At 36.6% G+C, this 18,844-nt stretch overlaps 2 protein-coding genes across 2 annotated transcripts; both read left to right on the forward strand.

Annotated features, from left to right (window-relative positions):
* The first annotated feature begins 5,307 nt into the window (after positions 1–5,307).
* On the forward strand, positions 5,308–9,203 carry krt18a.1 (keratin 18a, tandem duplicate 1). The gene is made up of 7 exons (XM_082145187.1): positions 5,308–5,823; positions 7,342–7,424; positions 7,527–7,683; positions 7,798–7,962; positions 8,069–8,194; positions 8,351–8,571; positions 8,709–9,203. Exons 1-7 carry the CDS (start codon positions 5,395–5,397, stop codon positions 8,821–8,823), a joined length of 1,296 nt encoding a protein of 431 aa, XP_082001313.1. The 5' UTR covers positions 5,308–5,394; the 3' UTR covers positions 8,824–9,203.
* Positions 9,204–9,351: 148 nt separating this feature from the next.
* On the forward strand, positions 9,352–12,582 carry krt18a.2 (keratin 18a, tandem duplicate 2). The gene is made up of 6 exons (XM_082145220.1): positions 9,352–10,628; positions 11,068–11,150; positions 11,462–11,618; positions 11,752–11,916; positions 12,009–12,134; positions 12,224–12,582. The coding sequence occupies exons 1-6, from the start codon at positions 10,275–10,277 to the stop codon at positions 12,455–12,457; spliced, it is 1,119 nt and encodes a 372-aa protein (XP_082001346.1). The 5' UTR covers positions 9,352–10,274; the 3' UTR covers positions 12,458–12,582.
* Positions 12,583–18,844: the final 6,262 nt, after the last annotated feature.

The raw sequence follows: 18,844 nt of genomic DNA on the forward strand, positions 1-18,844 counted from the left end.
TTTGCAAGAATCAAAGCATCTTAGTCACACTATCAGACATCCAGTAACTGCCCACACCCTTCTTCCTCCACCTTTCCCACCACCTCCCCTGTCTTTTATCTGTGCGGGTCCCCTAACTCCGACTGACTTGTGTCTGTTCTGCTGTGCTGTCTCAGATCTGAGGAATGTGTCAGACACCTGCCATGTGTTTCATCAGGTGTCCTCACATCTGGAACATCTCAATCTTGTGTTTTTTGTCTACGCCTGAATGTGTACGAAATAACACCAGATCAGGTGTCCAGCTCTAGTGACACCAAACAGCTTGTCACAATCGTAGTTTGACGTAAGAACTGATTTCAGATGAAACATGCTTCAGATTGCAAGATTGTTGCAAAACAATGGTACTGCAATTAGATTCCTACGCTGTAAAGATTATTGTAATTTTAATGGTAAAAAATCCTATGGTAAAATCCTGTTACCGGTAATTGGTTAACAGTAAGTTAGCCTACTATATACTAAAGTATACTACTATACTATACTCACTGTGATATACTACTATATACTTTATACCCTTATATACGATTGAAACCTGTAAAAGATCTAAACAGATTTTATAATCTGGTATATTATAATTTTTTCAGGTCATTTTTGACAGTTTCATCTGTAAAACTTTAAAAAATGTTGGTAAAATGTTTTTTATGGTAAAGTTCTGTCAACCATAGTGTTTTCCCAGTGCAGTGTAGAGGAAAGTTTGATTGATAAACAAAACAAAACGATATAATAAAATAAAATAAACTATAAATATAAAATACATTTTAGTTTATAAATAATTATATATATATAATAACTGACAGGCAGGTAGTCAAAACGTTTTAAAAAGATAAATAAAATGATTTTTATTGACTGGTTGTGTCACACCTCCCGGATTCAACTCTGACTCACTGTGTGATGATTCATGACTGTGTCTATGTGACACACTTTTTTTTTTTTTTGAGTGTTGATAAGGTACTGGGAAAACCCACCCTCTGTGTGGACTTTGGGGATCATCTGATTCTGCTTAGATAGGAGAACATTTTTTATCAGATCCTAAATTTGAATGATCTTGTTTTTTCAAACTACCAGCCAGGATGATAGCACATATTGCTCATAAATGGTTATGTCTATGGCTAGAGTTTTGTTATGCACTGCTGGCATCAGAAAAGCCTGAGAGCCGGTATTTCACATTCAGATGCAGAGGATTGACCTGTCTCTGACCACTGCATGACTTATGAACCTAGTCTAAACCTCCACCATGCTGTCATCAAACAAAACACTCTTTGCTGAGCATGCAACTCCTTTGCTCTGGATAACAAGAAACCCAATTTTCTTTAATCTGACCCCTGCAATGTCTTCTTCACATAATTTGCAAGCTGCTGCTGGAAAACATCTCACCAAAACGTTTAACAATTGCACAACTCCTTATTTAAACAACTCATTTTGAACACAAATCTCCAATCCTTGCATGACACATAAAACATGTTTTAAAAACAAAAAGTATTAATAAATTAATAAAATATTAATACATTTCTTTTTAATATATAAAACTACATAATAACAAAAAAAATTATATGTAGATTTTTTGCAGTGGGGCCAGTAAATCTGGGGGAAAATATTTAAAATTAAATTAAATTGAAGTAAGTTAACTAAAATGGTAGACGACATGCACTTCCGCTCCAAAATTTGGAGTCGGTAAGATTTTTTAAATGTTTTTGGAAGAGGTCTGTTACTCATTGTGAATTATTATAGTGAAAAAATATCATTACAATTTCAAAGACCTTTTTTTATTTATTCCTGTGTTGGTAAAGCTGAATTTTCAGCATCATTACTCCAGTCTTCAGTGTCACATGATCCTTCAGAAATCATTCTAATATGCTGATTTGATGCTCAAGAAACATTTCTTATTATTATCAATATTAAAAACAGTTGTAATATTTTTTAGATAGATAGATATTTTTAGATGAACAACATTTTTTTGAAACAGAAATATTTTGTAATTATATAAATGTCTTTTTTTGATCAATTTAATTCATCCTTGGTGAATAAATATATCAGTTTCTTAAAAAGAAATCTTAAGGACCTTGTAATGAGGTTTAAAGGCTCAGGTAAGAAGGTGGCGGGAACCGGCAAATGATCAATGAAATTTGAATGACAAAATAAACAAACAACAAAACAAAAGTAAAGCGGAAGCCCCTCATGGATGACTGCCACATATAAACATAATACAACACAACATAAATGTCCCAGGCCTGATACTCTCTTGTCCTTCACTGTCGTCACTCATTAGCTCATTTGCACTCGCGCCATCGGCCTCGCTCCGTTCACAAGGCTCTCGGCCCAGCCCTATACTTCCCACAGACCCCAAATTTTTAATGTTAAGAGTGCTAATAGTTATATATATATACATATATCCAGTTATATATGTGTTGTGATTGATATTAGATAAACAAGTTCTTCCATTTAAAACGCCACTATGAGTGAAAGACAGTTAATTTAAACAAACTCTCTGCAGGATCATTCAGATGATGATCGACAGACTATGTCTGAAAGTGACCATAAACCAATTATGCGACCGGATCCGTGACCTGCACAATGTTTAAAAGGCACTTTATTGCACTAAACTTAGCACGACATACAATGCGGCACATCACTAAAAGACTTTAAAGGTCAGTTTTTATTTAAATTAAGTTTGCTGTGTTGAGTTAAGTAAATTAATAGTAATCCCTGTATTTAATCATGGGTTCTGTGCCAACACATTTACAAACACCCTGTCTGAGCACATTTCAAATGTGCCCATATATGGCACTGCTTTCACCTGACAGTAAAATGACTCACTTTTATCAGTGCTCAGGTGACCCCCTCCACCCTCCCTACCCTTCTGTTGTATTAGATTATGTAACGTGGCGTGTTTAAACTGTTTTTCCTTATGATTCCCATGACAGTTGTGATGCACAATCAGATAAATTATCCTTATGAAGGACAATATTTTCTTTTTAAGAATTATTAAGGAAAAACAGTCTTACAAAAACATAGTGTAGCATATAGATTTATGAACTGAGGGTGGCTGTATGCATGTTTGTTTTTCGGAATGTTTTTCCTTTTTCTTTGTGAGGACACTCCTCAAATAAGTCAGATGAGTGGACCACCCGTTTGTTTTGTCATGTCTCCATCATAACTTTGCAGCCACAATCTCTCAGTCCTCCCAAGGGTGGAGTGGTGAGGATCTGGCAACCCACAACACTGATTATATTAGGTTTAGGAAAAATGATTAAAGGCTTTAAGATTGATCACACACACCCGGAATAAGAAAGAGAGCAACAATGCAATATAAAGGGATTTAAATTAATTTAAGGGTTAACACTTTACAATAGTTAACATTAGTTAACTACATTAGTTAACATGAACTAACAATGAAAAATACTTCTAACGCATTTATTAATCTTATTTAAAGTTAATGTCTACATTTACTAAAATAATTTTAAAATCAAAAGTTGTATTTTTATTAAATAACTTTAACAAATATGAATAAATACTGTAACAAATGTATTCCTCACTGTTAGTTATGCATTAACTAACATTAATGGGACATGACTGTAAGGTGTGACCAAAATGTTCAGCCACGAATAAAATAAAAAAATCATTATGGTTAAAATTATAAACAATGTCATTGGAGTACCATACAAGACAAGTCTGAATGAAATAATAATAACAACAATAACTTAATTAAATAGTAACTTCATTTATTACTGAGTTTATAGCCTCAAAAAAAAGACTCATATCCTACATCAGTAAATAAACAAGAGCAAACTGAGAGCCTGTGGATGTGAAAAGAGCTCCACAACATTGATCTGCATTCTTTCACATCAAATTCCTCCTGTGCCCTATCCAGCCTCAAACAAACACATTCCGAAACAATGGATAAGGGAGGATCGCCACAGAACACATTCACAGCCAAACACAAACTAGCATTGCTTAATTCATACTCGCTTGGGACATTTTAAGGGCCGTTTGAGTAAGGAAGTTGAATTTATGGGAAAAATCCGTTTGAAAACACACCTAAAAGTCACATAAAAATATTTCTTAGCAGTTTAAATCTCTTGTGTATTTCCAAAGTTAGCAATTTCAGTAGTTTTTCTTTCTCTAACTTGCAAACCCAAAGTAAATCCTCTGGGAATGTGTGGATAGTATCAGCTTTCTCTTTTGAAACTTATTTCAAACAGGTATGGGTCTAATCCATTGTGTGAATGGGTTTAAAACTATTGGGGGGTCCAGATAGGTTTCAGTGATTAGCTTGTTTCTTTGTCCATACATGTGTGTGTACTCAGGAGCCAGACTAATTGTTCCTTTGTTCACACATCCTTTTACAGGCGTGGCAGGCAGGAAAATCCTTTCTGTGATCGGCTTTCTGAACTAGAAAACTGTTATAGGCTTATCATATTCTCTCTTGACCATTTTTTGGCAGGTTTTTCCCCAGCATAATGGTTAACAGAGAAAGATGAGAAAGATAAGATGGCCTGCCGAAACACGAAAAATGAGTTGACAAATTGCAAAACATAATGATTTCTCAATATGAGTGTCTAACAAGTTTGGTTTCCCAGGAAGAGAGTTACTCAATATTTCATACTGCATTAGTATATTTATAATATAAAAGTAACTATATCAGTTGTGTGAATAAGTGGTGTAACTAGTAAATATGCTTTAGGTATTACAACAACTAACAATAAAAAAAAAAATTCACTATGTATAAATCTAGGTGAATGTTAATTCAGAAATAATCTTTTTCATTGTTTCACGTTTGTCATGTTAATTTTTATACAACTTCAAGTTATAAATACATCAGTCATTTATAAATTAACACAAACCTAAATTAATAAAAGCTTTAAAAAGTATTGTTCACTGTTATTTCATGTTAGTTATATGATCTACTAATGCTAACATACAGTAGAACCTTATTGTAAAGTGTTACCAAATAGGTTTTCTTGGTCTTTTTAGTTTAGTAAATCTTTATAAGAGATGTCATATCAAGAATGTTCATATTACATTATATTTTGTTAACAACAGGAGTGCCTGTTCTTTTGATAAAAAAAAAAGAAAAGAAAAAAACTCTAAAAATCCTGATGTGAGGAACATTTCACTCTAATTTCTGAAAGGAAAAATGGAGCCACTTGTAATAACAGACTTCTTGAAGGCGGTCACATAACCACAGACTGAAATTCTTTTGGCTGTAGGAGGGGCTTGGGGCGGGACTCTAGAGAGCTGTTTGTTCATAAAGCCTGAGAGTGTCCCTCATGCCCTGTGCACTCCTCTGGCTGTGTGTTACTGAGCTCTACCTCTCTCCAGGCCTTCATCCACTCATCTGCTCACTCACTTCCAGCAACCATGAGTATGAGAACAAGCTACAGTGTGCGTTCCTCCACCTCCCAGGTGCCGATGTCCCATATGTCTATCAAGCGTACCACCAACGTGCCAACTTACCGGGCTGCAAGCATCTATGGCGGCGCTGGAGGTCAAGGCACTCGTATCTCCTCTGCGTCCTACTCCGGCGTCCGCAGTGGAATGGGAGTTCCCTCAATGTCCAGCTCCATCCATATGAGTGCCACCGGGTCCACAGGTGAGATCATGGGCAATGAGAAGATGGCCATGCAGAACTTGAATGACCGTCTGGCCTCCTACCTGGACAAAGTGAGGACCCTGGAGCAGGCCAACAGCAAGCTGGAGCTGAAGATCCGCGAGGCCCTGGAGAAGAGAGGTCCTGATGTCCACGACTACAGCCGTTTCCAGCCCATTGTTGACGAGCTGCGCAAGAAGGTTAGTTTGAATGAGTGGGAGAAGGGTACAGGAAATTTATGGCCTCTATAAAGAACTTAATGTGACAGACTAATTGTGCAGCTTAGTGTTTATTAACAGTCTAGTGAACATTTATTTGGTTTCAGGACAAAAACTAACAAAACAAAGGCATTTCTTTGTCATTTAAAGCTGGTTTGATTTAAAAGGGCTGAAAGAGAGTTTACTGATGGCCAGCACTGATAGGCAGAGAACCAAAAAATAAACTATGGGTGAAAGTAAAAACAGGGGAAGGCATGGGGGAGGGAGTCTCAGTCTCAACAGGACGACAGACATAACTTCTGCTTATAGCCGGTATTCCGGTGAATAAGCATTTCCATCCTGTATTAATCATTGTCCTGTTAAACATCCAGATGTTTGTTTATTCCCTGTGGATGGAAACTCTGGGATCTGAAATGTTTTAGCGTCTCTCTCTGTGTGTCATAAGGGAAATGGAAAAGTTGAGGGAGTTGAGAAAGTGCAAAATGTGCCCAGCTGTGAGACTTTTCTGAACTACCTCGGAGCAAAGCTAGCTATATATTCATTTAATTTTTGCTAAGTTCATATATGTAAGTTCATAAAGCAGATACTGCTAATGATAACATACTGAATAGAGTCAGTTTCACACCAACTGTTTCTTGAAGCTGAAATTTATAGCTAATATGTTACTGATAACCAGACAGTGTTATCAGAATGATTGTTTTTTCATTCATCAGTCACAATACAGTAAAGTGACAGGTAGATTAAATTAAAACAATTAAATTCCTATTCCTCAAGGTTTTCTACAGTCACAAAAGTAAATAGGATTAGCCATGAGATTAACCTGATGAAAAGATAGATGACGTTTGGCACTGAAAGGAATTTTACAGTTTAAAGGTTAAAAACTCAGTGAAGTATACAGTATATATAACAATTAATATATATTATATAGAAATAAACATTTATTTCAATTAAAACATACTGAACATTTAAGTAGAACTATTGTTAGTAGATACATAGCCAACACCCCTTAGCATATGGAAAAATATGTTGAGCTCACTAGTGTTAAACTATAGTATACCTCCACCCTTTTCCATGATGACAGGATATGCTGGCTTGCAAACATGGAAAGCATTAACACAACAAAGTACATCAGGTTAAAAAAAAACAGGAAATCCAACTCAACCCCTGCCGCTACACAACTTAATTTACAACCGTCAAACAGATACCAGACGCTTTTCCAACATGGCAGTTGATTAATGATTATCGACTGTGAAAAGGACTTTGTCCTCCAGTACCTCTTATCTAAGCAAATCAAGGCATCATGGCAGAAGATGGTACCACCACAGCTCCAGTGACCATGTGTTTTACACATCATGTACTAAAATTTGCATATTTGTAAAGCAGTTAGTTAGGTGAGGTTTCATGTGTCATAATTGCACATTGTATTGTTCAATGGTGGGTTTCCTGACTCTTTGGTGTGACCCTTTTGACTGATTCAAATGATTTCTGTTTTGGTTGTAGATCTTTGATGCCACCACAAATAATGCCCGTCTAGTGCTCCAGATTGATAACGCCCGTCTGGCAGCTGATGACTTCAGAGTCAAGTGAGTAACAGAATTGTGAAGTATAACCAACATTTGTTGGAGACCTCATGGAGAGTTTCCTAGTTTTGAAGAGTGGCCCATTGACCTATGTTGTGCCTGCAGGTATGAATCTGAGCTATCCATCCGCCAAGGTGTTGAGGCTGACATTACCGGCTTGAGAAAGGTCATTGATGACACCAACTTGAACCGCATGAACCTTGAAAGCGAGATTGAGGCCCTCAAGGAAGAGCTCATCTTCCTTAAGAAGAACCATGACAATGTGAGTACACATCTGGCACATTTGGACATTAGCACATATGGAAACATTTGTCTACCGCATTATTTATTATGGGCGTTACTTTAAGACATATTTTATGGTCTCTCCACCCAACAGGAGGTAATGGAGCTTCGTAACCAGGTCTCCCAGTCGGGAGTGCAGGTGGATGTTGATGCTCCTAAGGGACAGGATATTGCTCTGCTCATGGAGGAGATGAGAGCCAAGTACGAGAAGATGGCCCTGAAGAACCAGGAGGAGTTGAAGACCTGGCACGAATCTCAGGTATATTCCAAAAGACATTCAGTTTCTTGCGACAAGTCTTGCTAAACACCGTTAAATGTTGATGCCTTTGTTTTGGGGCTAATATGAAATTTCGGGCTCTCTCTAGATCACAGAGATTCAGGTACAAGTCACACAGAACACAGAAGCCCTCCAAGGTGCTCGTACAGAAGTCAACGAACTTCGCAGACAAATTCAGACGTTGGAGATCGAGCTGGAGTCACAGAGGAACCTGGTGAGTTTTCCTTAAAGCCATTGTAAAAGCTACCATTTTGCATCTGGACTTTCCAATAATTTTTCCAAATATAGTGTCTTGAATTTGTCTCGAGACTTATTCTTCATGAAGTTGGATAAAAACTTACTCTTGGGTTCTCTTTGCTTCATTCTCCAGAAAGGATCCCTGGAGGCCACCCTGCGTGATACAGAAATGCGTTTCAACATGGAGATCGAGAGTCTCAACACCGTTGTCGTGCAACTGGAGTCTGAGCTCACAAACCTGCGCAACAACATCCAACACCAGACTCAGGAGTACGAGGCTCTGCTGAACATCAAGATGAAGCTGGAGGCAGAAATTGCCACCTACAGGAGGCTTCTCGACGGTGGAGACTTCAAGTAAGTTTTCTTTTGAAGCATACAGAAGTTCACCATTTGTGTAGTCGGACAGTTGGCATTGTTTTAAAAGTTTGTGGCTAGATTTGCTGGAGTATTTGTTTTGTGTGTTTGGTAACAAGCATTTTTTTCTCCTGCAGGCTCCAGGATGCTCTTGACGAGCAAAAGAAGGTTAAAGTGATGACTGTCACACAGACGCTGGTGGATGGGAAGGTGGTGTCTTCAAGCACAGAGACCAAAGAGAGGAAACTCTGAACATAAAATTTCAGATCAAACTCCGCAACACATCAGAAAAACCTTTTGGGCCAATGATAAAATTATCTAAAGACAGGTTGGACTTAACACATTAGATATTTATTTAGTTCGGACTGCCTTATTGTAAGGGTCTCAGAGCACATATGCAATGAGATTTAACTAGCACATTTCAACACTAATTTAAAACAACAAATTTAACACTTTAATGACTATAGCCAAAAAAGACTGAATGTCAATGAACACTATTGAAACTTTACAACATATTTTTGTAATGACAATGATTGTTTACGCCGCATCACCGATTGTCCCATTTCGTTTCTATGTTGTGTTGTTGTCATCCTGTCTTGTCTTTTCCAATAAAAGATGACACTTTTATCAAATCTTTGCATTCTGCTTCTGTCATTAAAGTTATGACTATAACGTTAGTCTGATCAAAATAGTTTTGAGCTTCAGGTGCAATCATTCTTTGAATCCAGTTTTAGAATAAAAGTAGTTCTGAGGGTAATACAATTAAAGTGGCATACTTGGACCTGAACGTTTTTTTTTTTATTCAAAATTGTCTATAATTTAAAAGAAAAATAAATAATTGGTGGTTATGTGAAAATTAGATAAAAAACTGGAGAACTGACTAAATGCTGCTTGTTTTCACAAAGAAAGAAAGAAAGACAACCGCATTTTACAACCAACTATTAAATAATGTCAGTTGTGATAAGACCTTTTGTTGTGGAAATTGTTATCTTTCATATTTATTTAAGCCACTGTGATTTAAGAGATATTCATGTCACGAGGACAGAAAAAGGAGCTTGACTTTGGTAATTCATTAATGCAGAGACAGCATTCAAGGAGCTCCTTTAAGATGTTGTATGAACCAAACTATTTGATACAGGTAGTCCATGTTAGGATTTATTCGAAGACATTCCCTAATTGAAATGGATTCTAAAAGACATTACTCAAAAAGTGCCAAGTGAGGTCAAGTGAGTGGTTAAAGGATAGAGATTAAATTAAATTGTCATCATTTACTCACTTCATGTCGTTGCATACCTGTATGAATTTCTTTCTTGTGTTTTTCAGAACACAAAAGAAAATACTTTGAAAAATATTTCAAAAGTGGTTGTCCACACAATGAACGTCAACAGGGTCCAAAATAGCACTGGACAACATTTACTTTTATTGTACGGACCAAAAATATTTTCTACATATTTTATAAATGATGACAGAATTTTCATTCTTGGGAGAAATACTTTCATCAGGAGACATATTGGTTTGATTTGCTGGTTATTAGAGCCATAACACTAAGCAGTGGGTGGGGTGGGAGTCCAGAGTCTAAAGATAATATAAATGTGTCAACATCTTGTGAAGTGTAAAACCATAAAAATCTCATTCCTCTCAGAACCAGAAGTTGCATCTGATCTCCTTTTCATTAAAGATCTCTCTGCAGAAAATTGAGCAAAATGCAAAACTTCAGCATTCAGAACAAAAGAATATACAGAATGTCATCAGAGGATCTCAGCGTGCTGAGACCCACATTTTACTCTTGGAGAAGTGCTGGGAACAGGGGTTCCTTTTCCAGGGAGATCTTTGGATCTAACACTGCACAAATGGTGCATGTTGGGAATGCTACAAATGAAAAGGTAACCATGCAAATCCTGAATGAACGTCTTGCCTCCTACCTGGACAAAGTTAGGAGTTTGGAGAAGGCCAACGGCGAGCTGGAGGTGAAAATCCGCCAGGTTCTGGAGAAAAAAGATCCAGATACTAAGGACTACAGTCACTACCAAGCCACACTTGATAAAATACGCCAACAGGTAATTGGTACTTCCGTCCACTGAAATACTAGTCTCTAACAATATTGCCATTTGTAGAATCTCAATATTACATCATTATTCATTTTCAACATTTTCTTCATTGCTTAGACATTTGCATTTCTGTGAGGTTGAATGTCAATTTTATAGATAGTATTAACTGGTTCATTCATTGCTCTAAATTACTGTCCAACTTCATCCACAACAGTTTTTACTACTTTACTTAGGTTATATTTTTGCTTATTTTTTACTAGGCATTAATGCTTGATCATTACTATAGGGAGATGTGGGTATAATGAAAGGGATTTAGGTACTGGACCTTGACCGTGCCCTTGAGTAAGGCATATAAAAAAATTCTTGAGAAGCGGTTCCTTTATATTGGCCTTAGATAATTGACTAACAATAGGCTGTATTGTAACTTTTTTTGGTTATATCCATTTAGATCCTGGAAATGGTTTTAAACAATGCAAATTTGGGTGTTCAAATTGACAATTCCAAGTTGGATGCCGAAGACTACAGGGTCAAGTAAGCTGGTTTTAAAGACTACATAAAATCAAACTATGTTCTGTGGGGTTTACTCCATTTATATTAGATGTGAGGCCATTTATATGTCAAGAACTATATGCAAATGTGCAAGTTGACAATATAAACTTGTAGCATTTAAAATGTACAGTCTTTCTTTTCCAGGGAACATTCTGATGAATCAGCTTGAGTCAAATTTGTGTGCATTGAAACTCTAAATTGAGAATGTCCCTCCCCTTAATTCAACCAGCCACCAAAGATAAAATTTATTAAAAATAAAAATATAGTAATTCTCATTAATGTAATGTCTATAGGTTTGAAAATGAATTTCAGCTAAGACAGTCTGTTGAAGCAGACATAAATACATTAAGAAAGATGCTGGATGACACCAATGTGGCACGACTGCATCTGGAAAATGATGTTGAAGGGTTGAAAGTGGAGCTCATCGATTTAAAGAAACAACATCAACTGGTAAATACATTTGATTATATTACACATAAATAAAAAATCATATTAAATTACAACAGATCAGAGTGCAGTAGCTCACAAAAACAGCATGAGGGCCCAAGATCTAACCCTGTGGAACCTCAAATCTATTTTTCAGGAAGTGTCAGAATTATATAGTCAGATCACCCAGGCAGGAGTGCAGGTGGATGTTGATGCTCCTAAGGGACAGGACCTGACTAAGATCATGGAGAAGATGAGAGCCAATTATGAAAAGATCGCCCTCAAGAACCAGGAGGAGCTCAAAGCCTGGCATGAATCAAAAGTGGGGCATATTTGTTATTGTTTTTTCAAAGTTTACACTTAATTTCTGTTTTAAAGACAAGAAAAAATGTGAATTCTCTATTTTTTTTATAGATCACTGTGGTGCAGGTTCAAGTAACCGAGAACACTGCAGCATTGAAGGAAGCCAGAACACAAGTCAGCGTGAGCCACAGGCAGATGCAGACTTTGGAAACAGAGCTGCAGTCTCAGACTGGAAATGTAAGAGATTCTTCCTGCAAATCTTGATGGAGCTGCCTACTTTTGAACATATTACTCATGTTTTTTTTATTTTTTGCCTTTTCTTACAGAGAGCAACTTTGGAAGAAGCTCTTCATGAAACAATGTTGCGATATGGCATGCAGGTGGAGCAATACAATGGCGCCATTTTGATGCGGGAGTCTGAGCTTAAGCAGCTGCGTGACAGCATTCAAAGTCAAACACTGGATTATCAGGTCCTGTTCAACATCAAGATGGAGCTGGAAGCTGAGATAGCCATGTACAGGAGACTTCTGGATGGAGAAGATAAAGAATTTGCTTTGTAATTTTTGTATCATACATGTTGGCCATGGCTATTTCTCCTTCAGGAAACTTAATTTTGATGTTAATAAGATATTTTTACAGATATGAGAAAATATTAGAGAGACCAATATTAGAGACCACTAGTGGATGGGACAATAGTGTCCCCCATCTCGAAAACAATCAACAAGTGACATAAACAAAAACGAGATCACTGCTGTTCATGAAAGATAAAGAGCACAAGCCAAATATCTCATGAATCAAAACCATTCATAAATACTATGAATATTTTTCAGTATAGTGTTTCTGTTGAATCAGATTTGAACATATGTTGGAAGGCCACCGCTCTTAATTCAAACCATACAGTGTATCTCTACTCGAACTTTGTTGTTTTATCAATGTCAAAGTTTCAGTTTCTTGTTATGAAAAATTGGACCCTAGTCTAATGAGCATTTTGAACATGTCATCACAGTGAAAGAAAACAGAAAGTGGCATCCGATTCCATTTTCATTTCACAAAAACATTCCATCAGGCAATCATAATAACTGAAAGAGCGAAATGAAAATAAAATGATGGTTCAAACTAACAACAACTATGGACAATTAACCTATCGACAAATAAAATATATAAACCATGCTCTCTTGTCCTTACATGTCTACTTTTTTAGTGGTTGATTTCACTAGTATAATTTGTTTGCCCAGTAAGGTGTTAAAAGAATGATTGATTACCCTTATCTTTTTGGAACTAGCACTTGGCAGGTAATCTTTCTTGGTAATCAGTCTAAATGAGAAACTGAAAGCTGTCAGACTAAACATAAACAATATTCATCCATTAAGCCTGTAAGCATTTTGCCTCCAAGGCATGATGGGTCCGATTTCCAGGGTAGAATTTAAGAAGAAAACAATTGTGAAGTATCCAATGACAATATTATAAGTTCTCTGAGCATTATAGGTCTGCTGCGTTTACTGAGAAACCCCCATCAGAAATCCAAGCTTCATGCCACGTTTTCTTGTTTTTATGTTGTGCAAATTCCCACTTAAATTTGGTATATTAGCTTCAGTTTTATACAAATCTGTGGAGGCAAACCCCATGAACTGACTTTGAAAATGTGGCAGTGCACAGCGACTAAGTATAGAATGTTCCACTGTGGGCCTGTAAAAGCGGGAATTTGCGGCTAACTGTGAAGCACTGTTTCCACTCAAATCCTCCTTCGTCACAGCTGGAAAAAATAGTTGGTTTGCAAATGGCGTTGTCAACGCAGACATTAGTGGATGGAAAACTGAAGCTGACAATCTGAGCAAGTTTTTTGAGTTATAAAAATATACTTGAGTTTCTTCCAACATGCAACATAAAAGAGTTGTGTAAGCCTTTCAATCAAAATTAAGAAGAATTGCGATCTTAATTGAAATGTGCACACTCTAAAGTCATTTTAGTGCTTTTCACACAAATGGAATCCTCGGTTATCTTGTGTTACATTTCACATAATTTATCCGGGGTTAACAATAAATCTTGGGTATTCATAAACTGACATTTCACATTGTACATTCCTAATCCATGGGCTAACGTCCTTATTTGGATATTTGGGGTGTCAGTGTCATTGATTGGACGAACGCTGCACGCAATATGTTTACATAAGGCTCTAGCATTGCCCATCCTTATATTATAAATCGCCGACTGTATCTTAAAGTTTACAGTTAAGGGATTTTTCGGGCTCTAAAGGTAAGAATGAAACAATCTCTTCTTCCCTCCAATTGCACGATTTTTTCACGTCACATTTTCTGTTACCATGTGACATTTTCTCCCTAAAATGCTAAAATCACTGTTTATACAATACACAATGTTTCCGTGACTGTCCAAAGCACGTGAATATGAGGCATGCTATTGGATGTCGGTTGCAGAGCATCATAACATTCTAACACTGCATCATTTCATACTGTACAACTTTGAAACCACAATGAAGGGTAAACCTCGCAAAAGCAGTGCTAATTCTGTTCCGGAGCTTAACCCTGGGTAAAAAGTGGTGCTAACCCCGCTTTTAAATTACAAGTGTGAAACATTCCTTTACAGGGTTAAAAAAGCGGGGTTTAGAACAGCGATAACCTGGGGTTAAGTGCAGTGCGAATTTTTACTTTTTTGTACTTTTGTACACACTGGTGCCCTTCTTTTCAAAGCCTTATTGAATAAATGGGTTAGGGGAAAAGGAGACATGATACGACAAGTATCCCACTTCTGTACGGCCCACTCAACTCATTTTTATTCTGTCCAGACAGTTACACAAAATGCTTTTGTGCCACTTTAAAACAACAATTGAGCAATACAGTACAGTATATGATCCAAGGCAGTATAGTCATGGTATAGTCTTAAAGGGTTAGTTCACCCAAAAATGTAATTTCCATGATCATTTACTCAAGTTGTTCCAAACCTGTATGAGTTTCTTTCTTCTGCTGAACACAAAAAATATATATATATATTGAAGAATATAGGTGACCAAACAGTTGAAATATCTTCTTTTGTGTTCAGCAGAAGAAATAAACTCGTACAGGTTTGGAACAACATGAGGGTGAGTAAATTATGACCGAATTTTCAGTTTTGGGTGAACTATCCATTTAAGAGTGTAATAATCATCTGTGTCTTGACACTCGGTACTTACTCCATAGTCACATGACTTTTCGTAGACTGGTACATTTTTCCTTTTGCATTAGTCAAACATTTTAATTGTACTTCCTCTGTTTTCCCATAATGGGAAGGTCCCGCATTCTTACTGAACAGTGACTCACTACTAAACATCAATATTTGTTTCTTTATGCTTCCCAGGGCGCTCGGAATGCACTTTGAGTGCCCTTGTATGGGTATTTTCTATTTCCTTTACGCTCCCTTAAATTCTCAATGTGGCCAGTGCATAAATTAGCTCTTGAAAACTTGTGCTACACATTAACTTTACCTGGACATTTTGCATTTTTTGAAGAAATTGAATGGTGCTTAGTCATGCAAAACTTGCTCTCAGAGTGCCAAGTTGCTGGTTGCAGAAACGAGAGAGAGAGAGAGAGAGAGAGAGAGAGAGAGAGAGTCCTTTGAATCCCACATAACTCCCATTCCTCATGTCTGTTCTTCCTGGACAGGAGATTACCTCCAGATATCCCTCACAGGTGCGGCTTTCATAAAACCTGAGCAAAACTCCCCCTTCCTTCTCTTGTTTTTTTGTGTAACCAGGGTGGGCATTACCCCTGTTCTACTTATAAAGCGGACTTTGATGATATAGCAATGTTTAAGCTATCCTTAAAGATTCTACTAAATACAGATGTACAATGATACACAACTGTATATAGTATAGTTTTTCCGAAATTGTCTTGACAACGCATGCATTTTTGGGTGATTGGTCTGAAAGCACCAGTGATCTCTTGCATCCCAAACACACGTAGTATTTTTGGTGTGTCATTGACAACTGAGCAAAACCTAAAATCTTCCAGAAACTTCTCTTGGCCAGAGTCATACGGTGAGCAACAGGACTAGTCGACTCAAAGTCTCCTAAAACTATTTAAGAAAAATAAATAGATAAATAGATAAATAAATAGAGCTTGTTGAAAGACTGCAAGATGGCCGTTAGATTTCCCCAATGCGCGTTTAGAGTGTAATGTGGCGAACAGCACACAGCCAACCATTTTGACAACCACCGTTTTTAATTTAGGGGGAAAACCCAAAGGAATTTTAACCAGTATAACTATGGCAACCAATAACAAATCCAAACCAGACTGTGGTGACACCATGGAAACTAAACTCTGGCCAACGTATAGGGGAATAAGAGTCAGCATACAGTATGTTAGTTTAGAAGGATTGAGCTTGTCCAGTGAGCTATATATAAAACAGTAGTGGGAGGAGCCCTTCAGCCAAAATTACACATTCAAATTACACTTCATTTACTTGAGATTATTATACAGCATTATAGTAACCACACTCTTGAGGGAGTTTACAACTTCTAACGATAAATTCAAATGTTCTTGTTGACAGTTACTAAACAAAATCACTGGGATAAACTGATGGCTCGTGATTTGTATAAGCTGAAGATTCACCAGAACACAAAATATCCTTTTCTCATTTGGCGTACAAAGAAAATAAATGGAAAGAGAAAGACATTCACTAGTACACTGAATAAAAAAAGTGGTGTAAGATTTAATTTAAAAGAATTTTCACTCAGATTGCCAGTAAATTTTGACAGCGGCTATTTGCACTAAGTGAACATAGCAATATATTTTATTTTCCAATAGTGTAAATAGTAGTTAGATGTTATTTATACATACAAATAGTGTCAGACATCATTTGCACTCTAGTTCTAGTTCTTGGCAAGTACTGTAACACATTGAATTAGGCTAAATGTGAAAAGTATAAAGACTGAAAGGGGTATTTTCTTATATTCAGAGCATCTGTGGTAGAATACCTCTGATAAATCAGTGTTGTAACTGTATAGTTTGTTTCACCATTGCGTCTAACAATGGGAAAAAGGGCTGAGGTGGGTCTTTTTACTTTACAAGACCACGGAAGACTTGCTTTGAATGGGCGTGGGGAAGTTCCAGGTGCATCAATGAAAGGGCTTCAGAAAAACAGGGTTAATGAGAGGTCACTGTGAAATCAAGTGACCAGTTTGCAGTGTAAATAGCGGCTTCCTGTCATCATATACAGCTGCATAATTTTAAACTCACTCAGAGGAGCGCTGAACAAATAATGCTTAGCTGAGCAGAACTGAATAGACCAATCACATGTACACCCACCCTAAACAAAAACTAAGATCTTCCTTAATGTTGTACACAGCCCTGGAAATCTTGAAATAACTAGGTGATTGCTAAGGGATTCGAACAAACATCACTTATCTTTCACAATCTGTATCATTATTTGATATATTAGATATGTATAATACTCTAACCATATTAGAAGCCAGAAATATCATAGAGACTTTGGGATGGACTCTTTTTACTTTGGCCAATGTTTAACCACCTATCACTAAACCACTCACATTTACTTCAGAAAATATAAAAATCAAATTTCAGTACTGCTAATTAGTCCAAAAAAGTTTTGTTCATCTTTAAAACATCTTTAAACAAGGAAAAATTGTGTGGGGAAAAATAATATTCCGCTTTCCATGGTCATGTTAGTACTAATTAATAATAATATTTTTGCAGTTTAGCAGAGGAATGTATTGCCACATTGAGGGAGGGTTAAGAGATTTAAATAAAATTAACACTTTAAGGTTTCCAAACAGTCATAATAGAAGTCAAATGTCAAATCTGTTCATTTTCTATTATTCCATGATCTTGTGATTTTTTCTTGTGACTGACATAATACACCATCATGTAATATGACTCATATCTTTCAAAATAAAGTGTAAAAAAAAATAAAAAAAAATACACTGTATTTACACTAAATATGGTGGTGGATAAAAATTGTTGACACAGTTGAACTACTGACTCTGTTTACCTTGCATCTGTCATTTCCATCACTCATCTTCAAAAAGCCTCTTACTTTGAATGGCAATGGAAATTACCTTGTGAACATAAAGTCACCTTTATATAGGAACCCTATGACATAACTAGCACAGTTCAGATTAGTGGTTGATCATGTTTCAATGACTGATTCATGGATTTCTTTTTCGTTTAATCTGTTCCTTGAGGTTCACTTATATTTTTAATAAAGTTTTTTTTTGCACGCCCACACAAACAAAGAAATGTTTATGCTGAAAAGTGATTATTTTCAACCCTCATTCTGACCCTTTGGCTAAATCATCTGTTTTGTTGCCTGTTAACGTCATTGGAAAAATGCCTCTTTGCTATTGCACTTGAGTGTTTTGAAAACATTATCCATATAAAACCATAATTTATAGACAAAGCATTATGAAAATGTTCATTTACGGTTTGCGATGTAGCTGCTTCAACAAATGTTTTTCCCAAACCCTCCATTAGTGATGGCGCTTTCAAAACACGCTTTCATGAAACATTTGCGAATCATTTGTTCGAACCAGTGATTCGGAACCTTTATCATCAAACTGCCAAAGTATTCCACAAACTGAAATAATATTCTATGGGTTTGGAACGCCGTGAGGAGAACGCCGGTAAATGATGACAAAAATATAATTACAGGGTGAACTATTCCAATGACATTCCAACTACATCTAATCTTTTCAATCTTGTTAATAAGTAGCTGTTGTTTGAAGTTTCTCATATTTCTCCAAGTGTGTTTATGTCTCACAAGTGTCCATTACCCCAAAAGTGACCTCCATTATAAATACTTGACCCACAACAGTGCTGTTGAAACAGCCCTGAGAAGCTGTCAGCACATCTTCACTTCCATGCATTTCAGGCTACTACCTCTTCCTATTGTAAAATATGTATATTAATAATATTAAATATATATAACATATATTTGGG

This window comes from Leuciscus leuciscus, assembly GCF_965113295.1.
Source record: "Leuciscus leuciscus genome assembly, chromosome: 18".
NCBI lineage: Eukaryota > Metazoa > Chordata > Actinopteri > Cypriniformes > Leuciscidae > Leuciscus > Leuciscus leuciscus.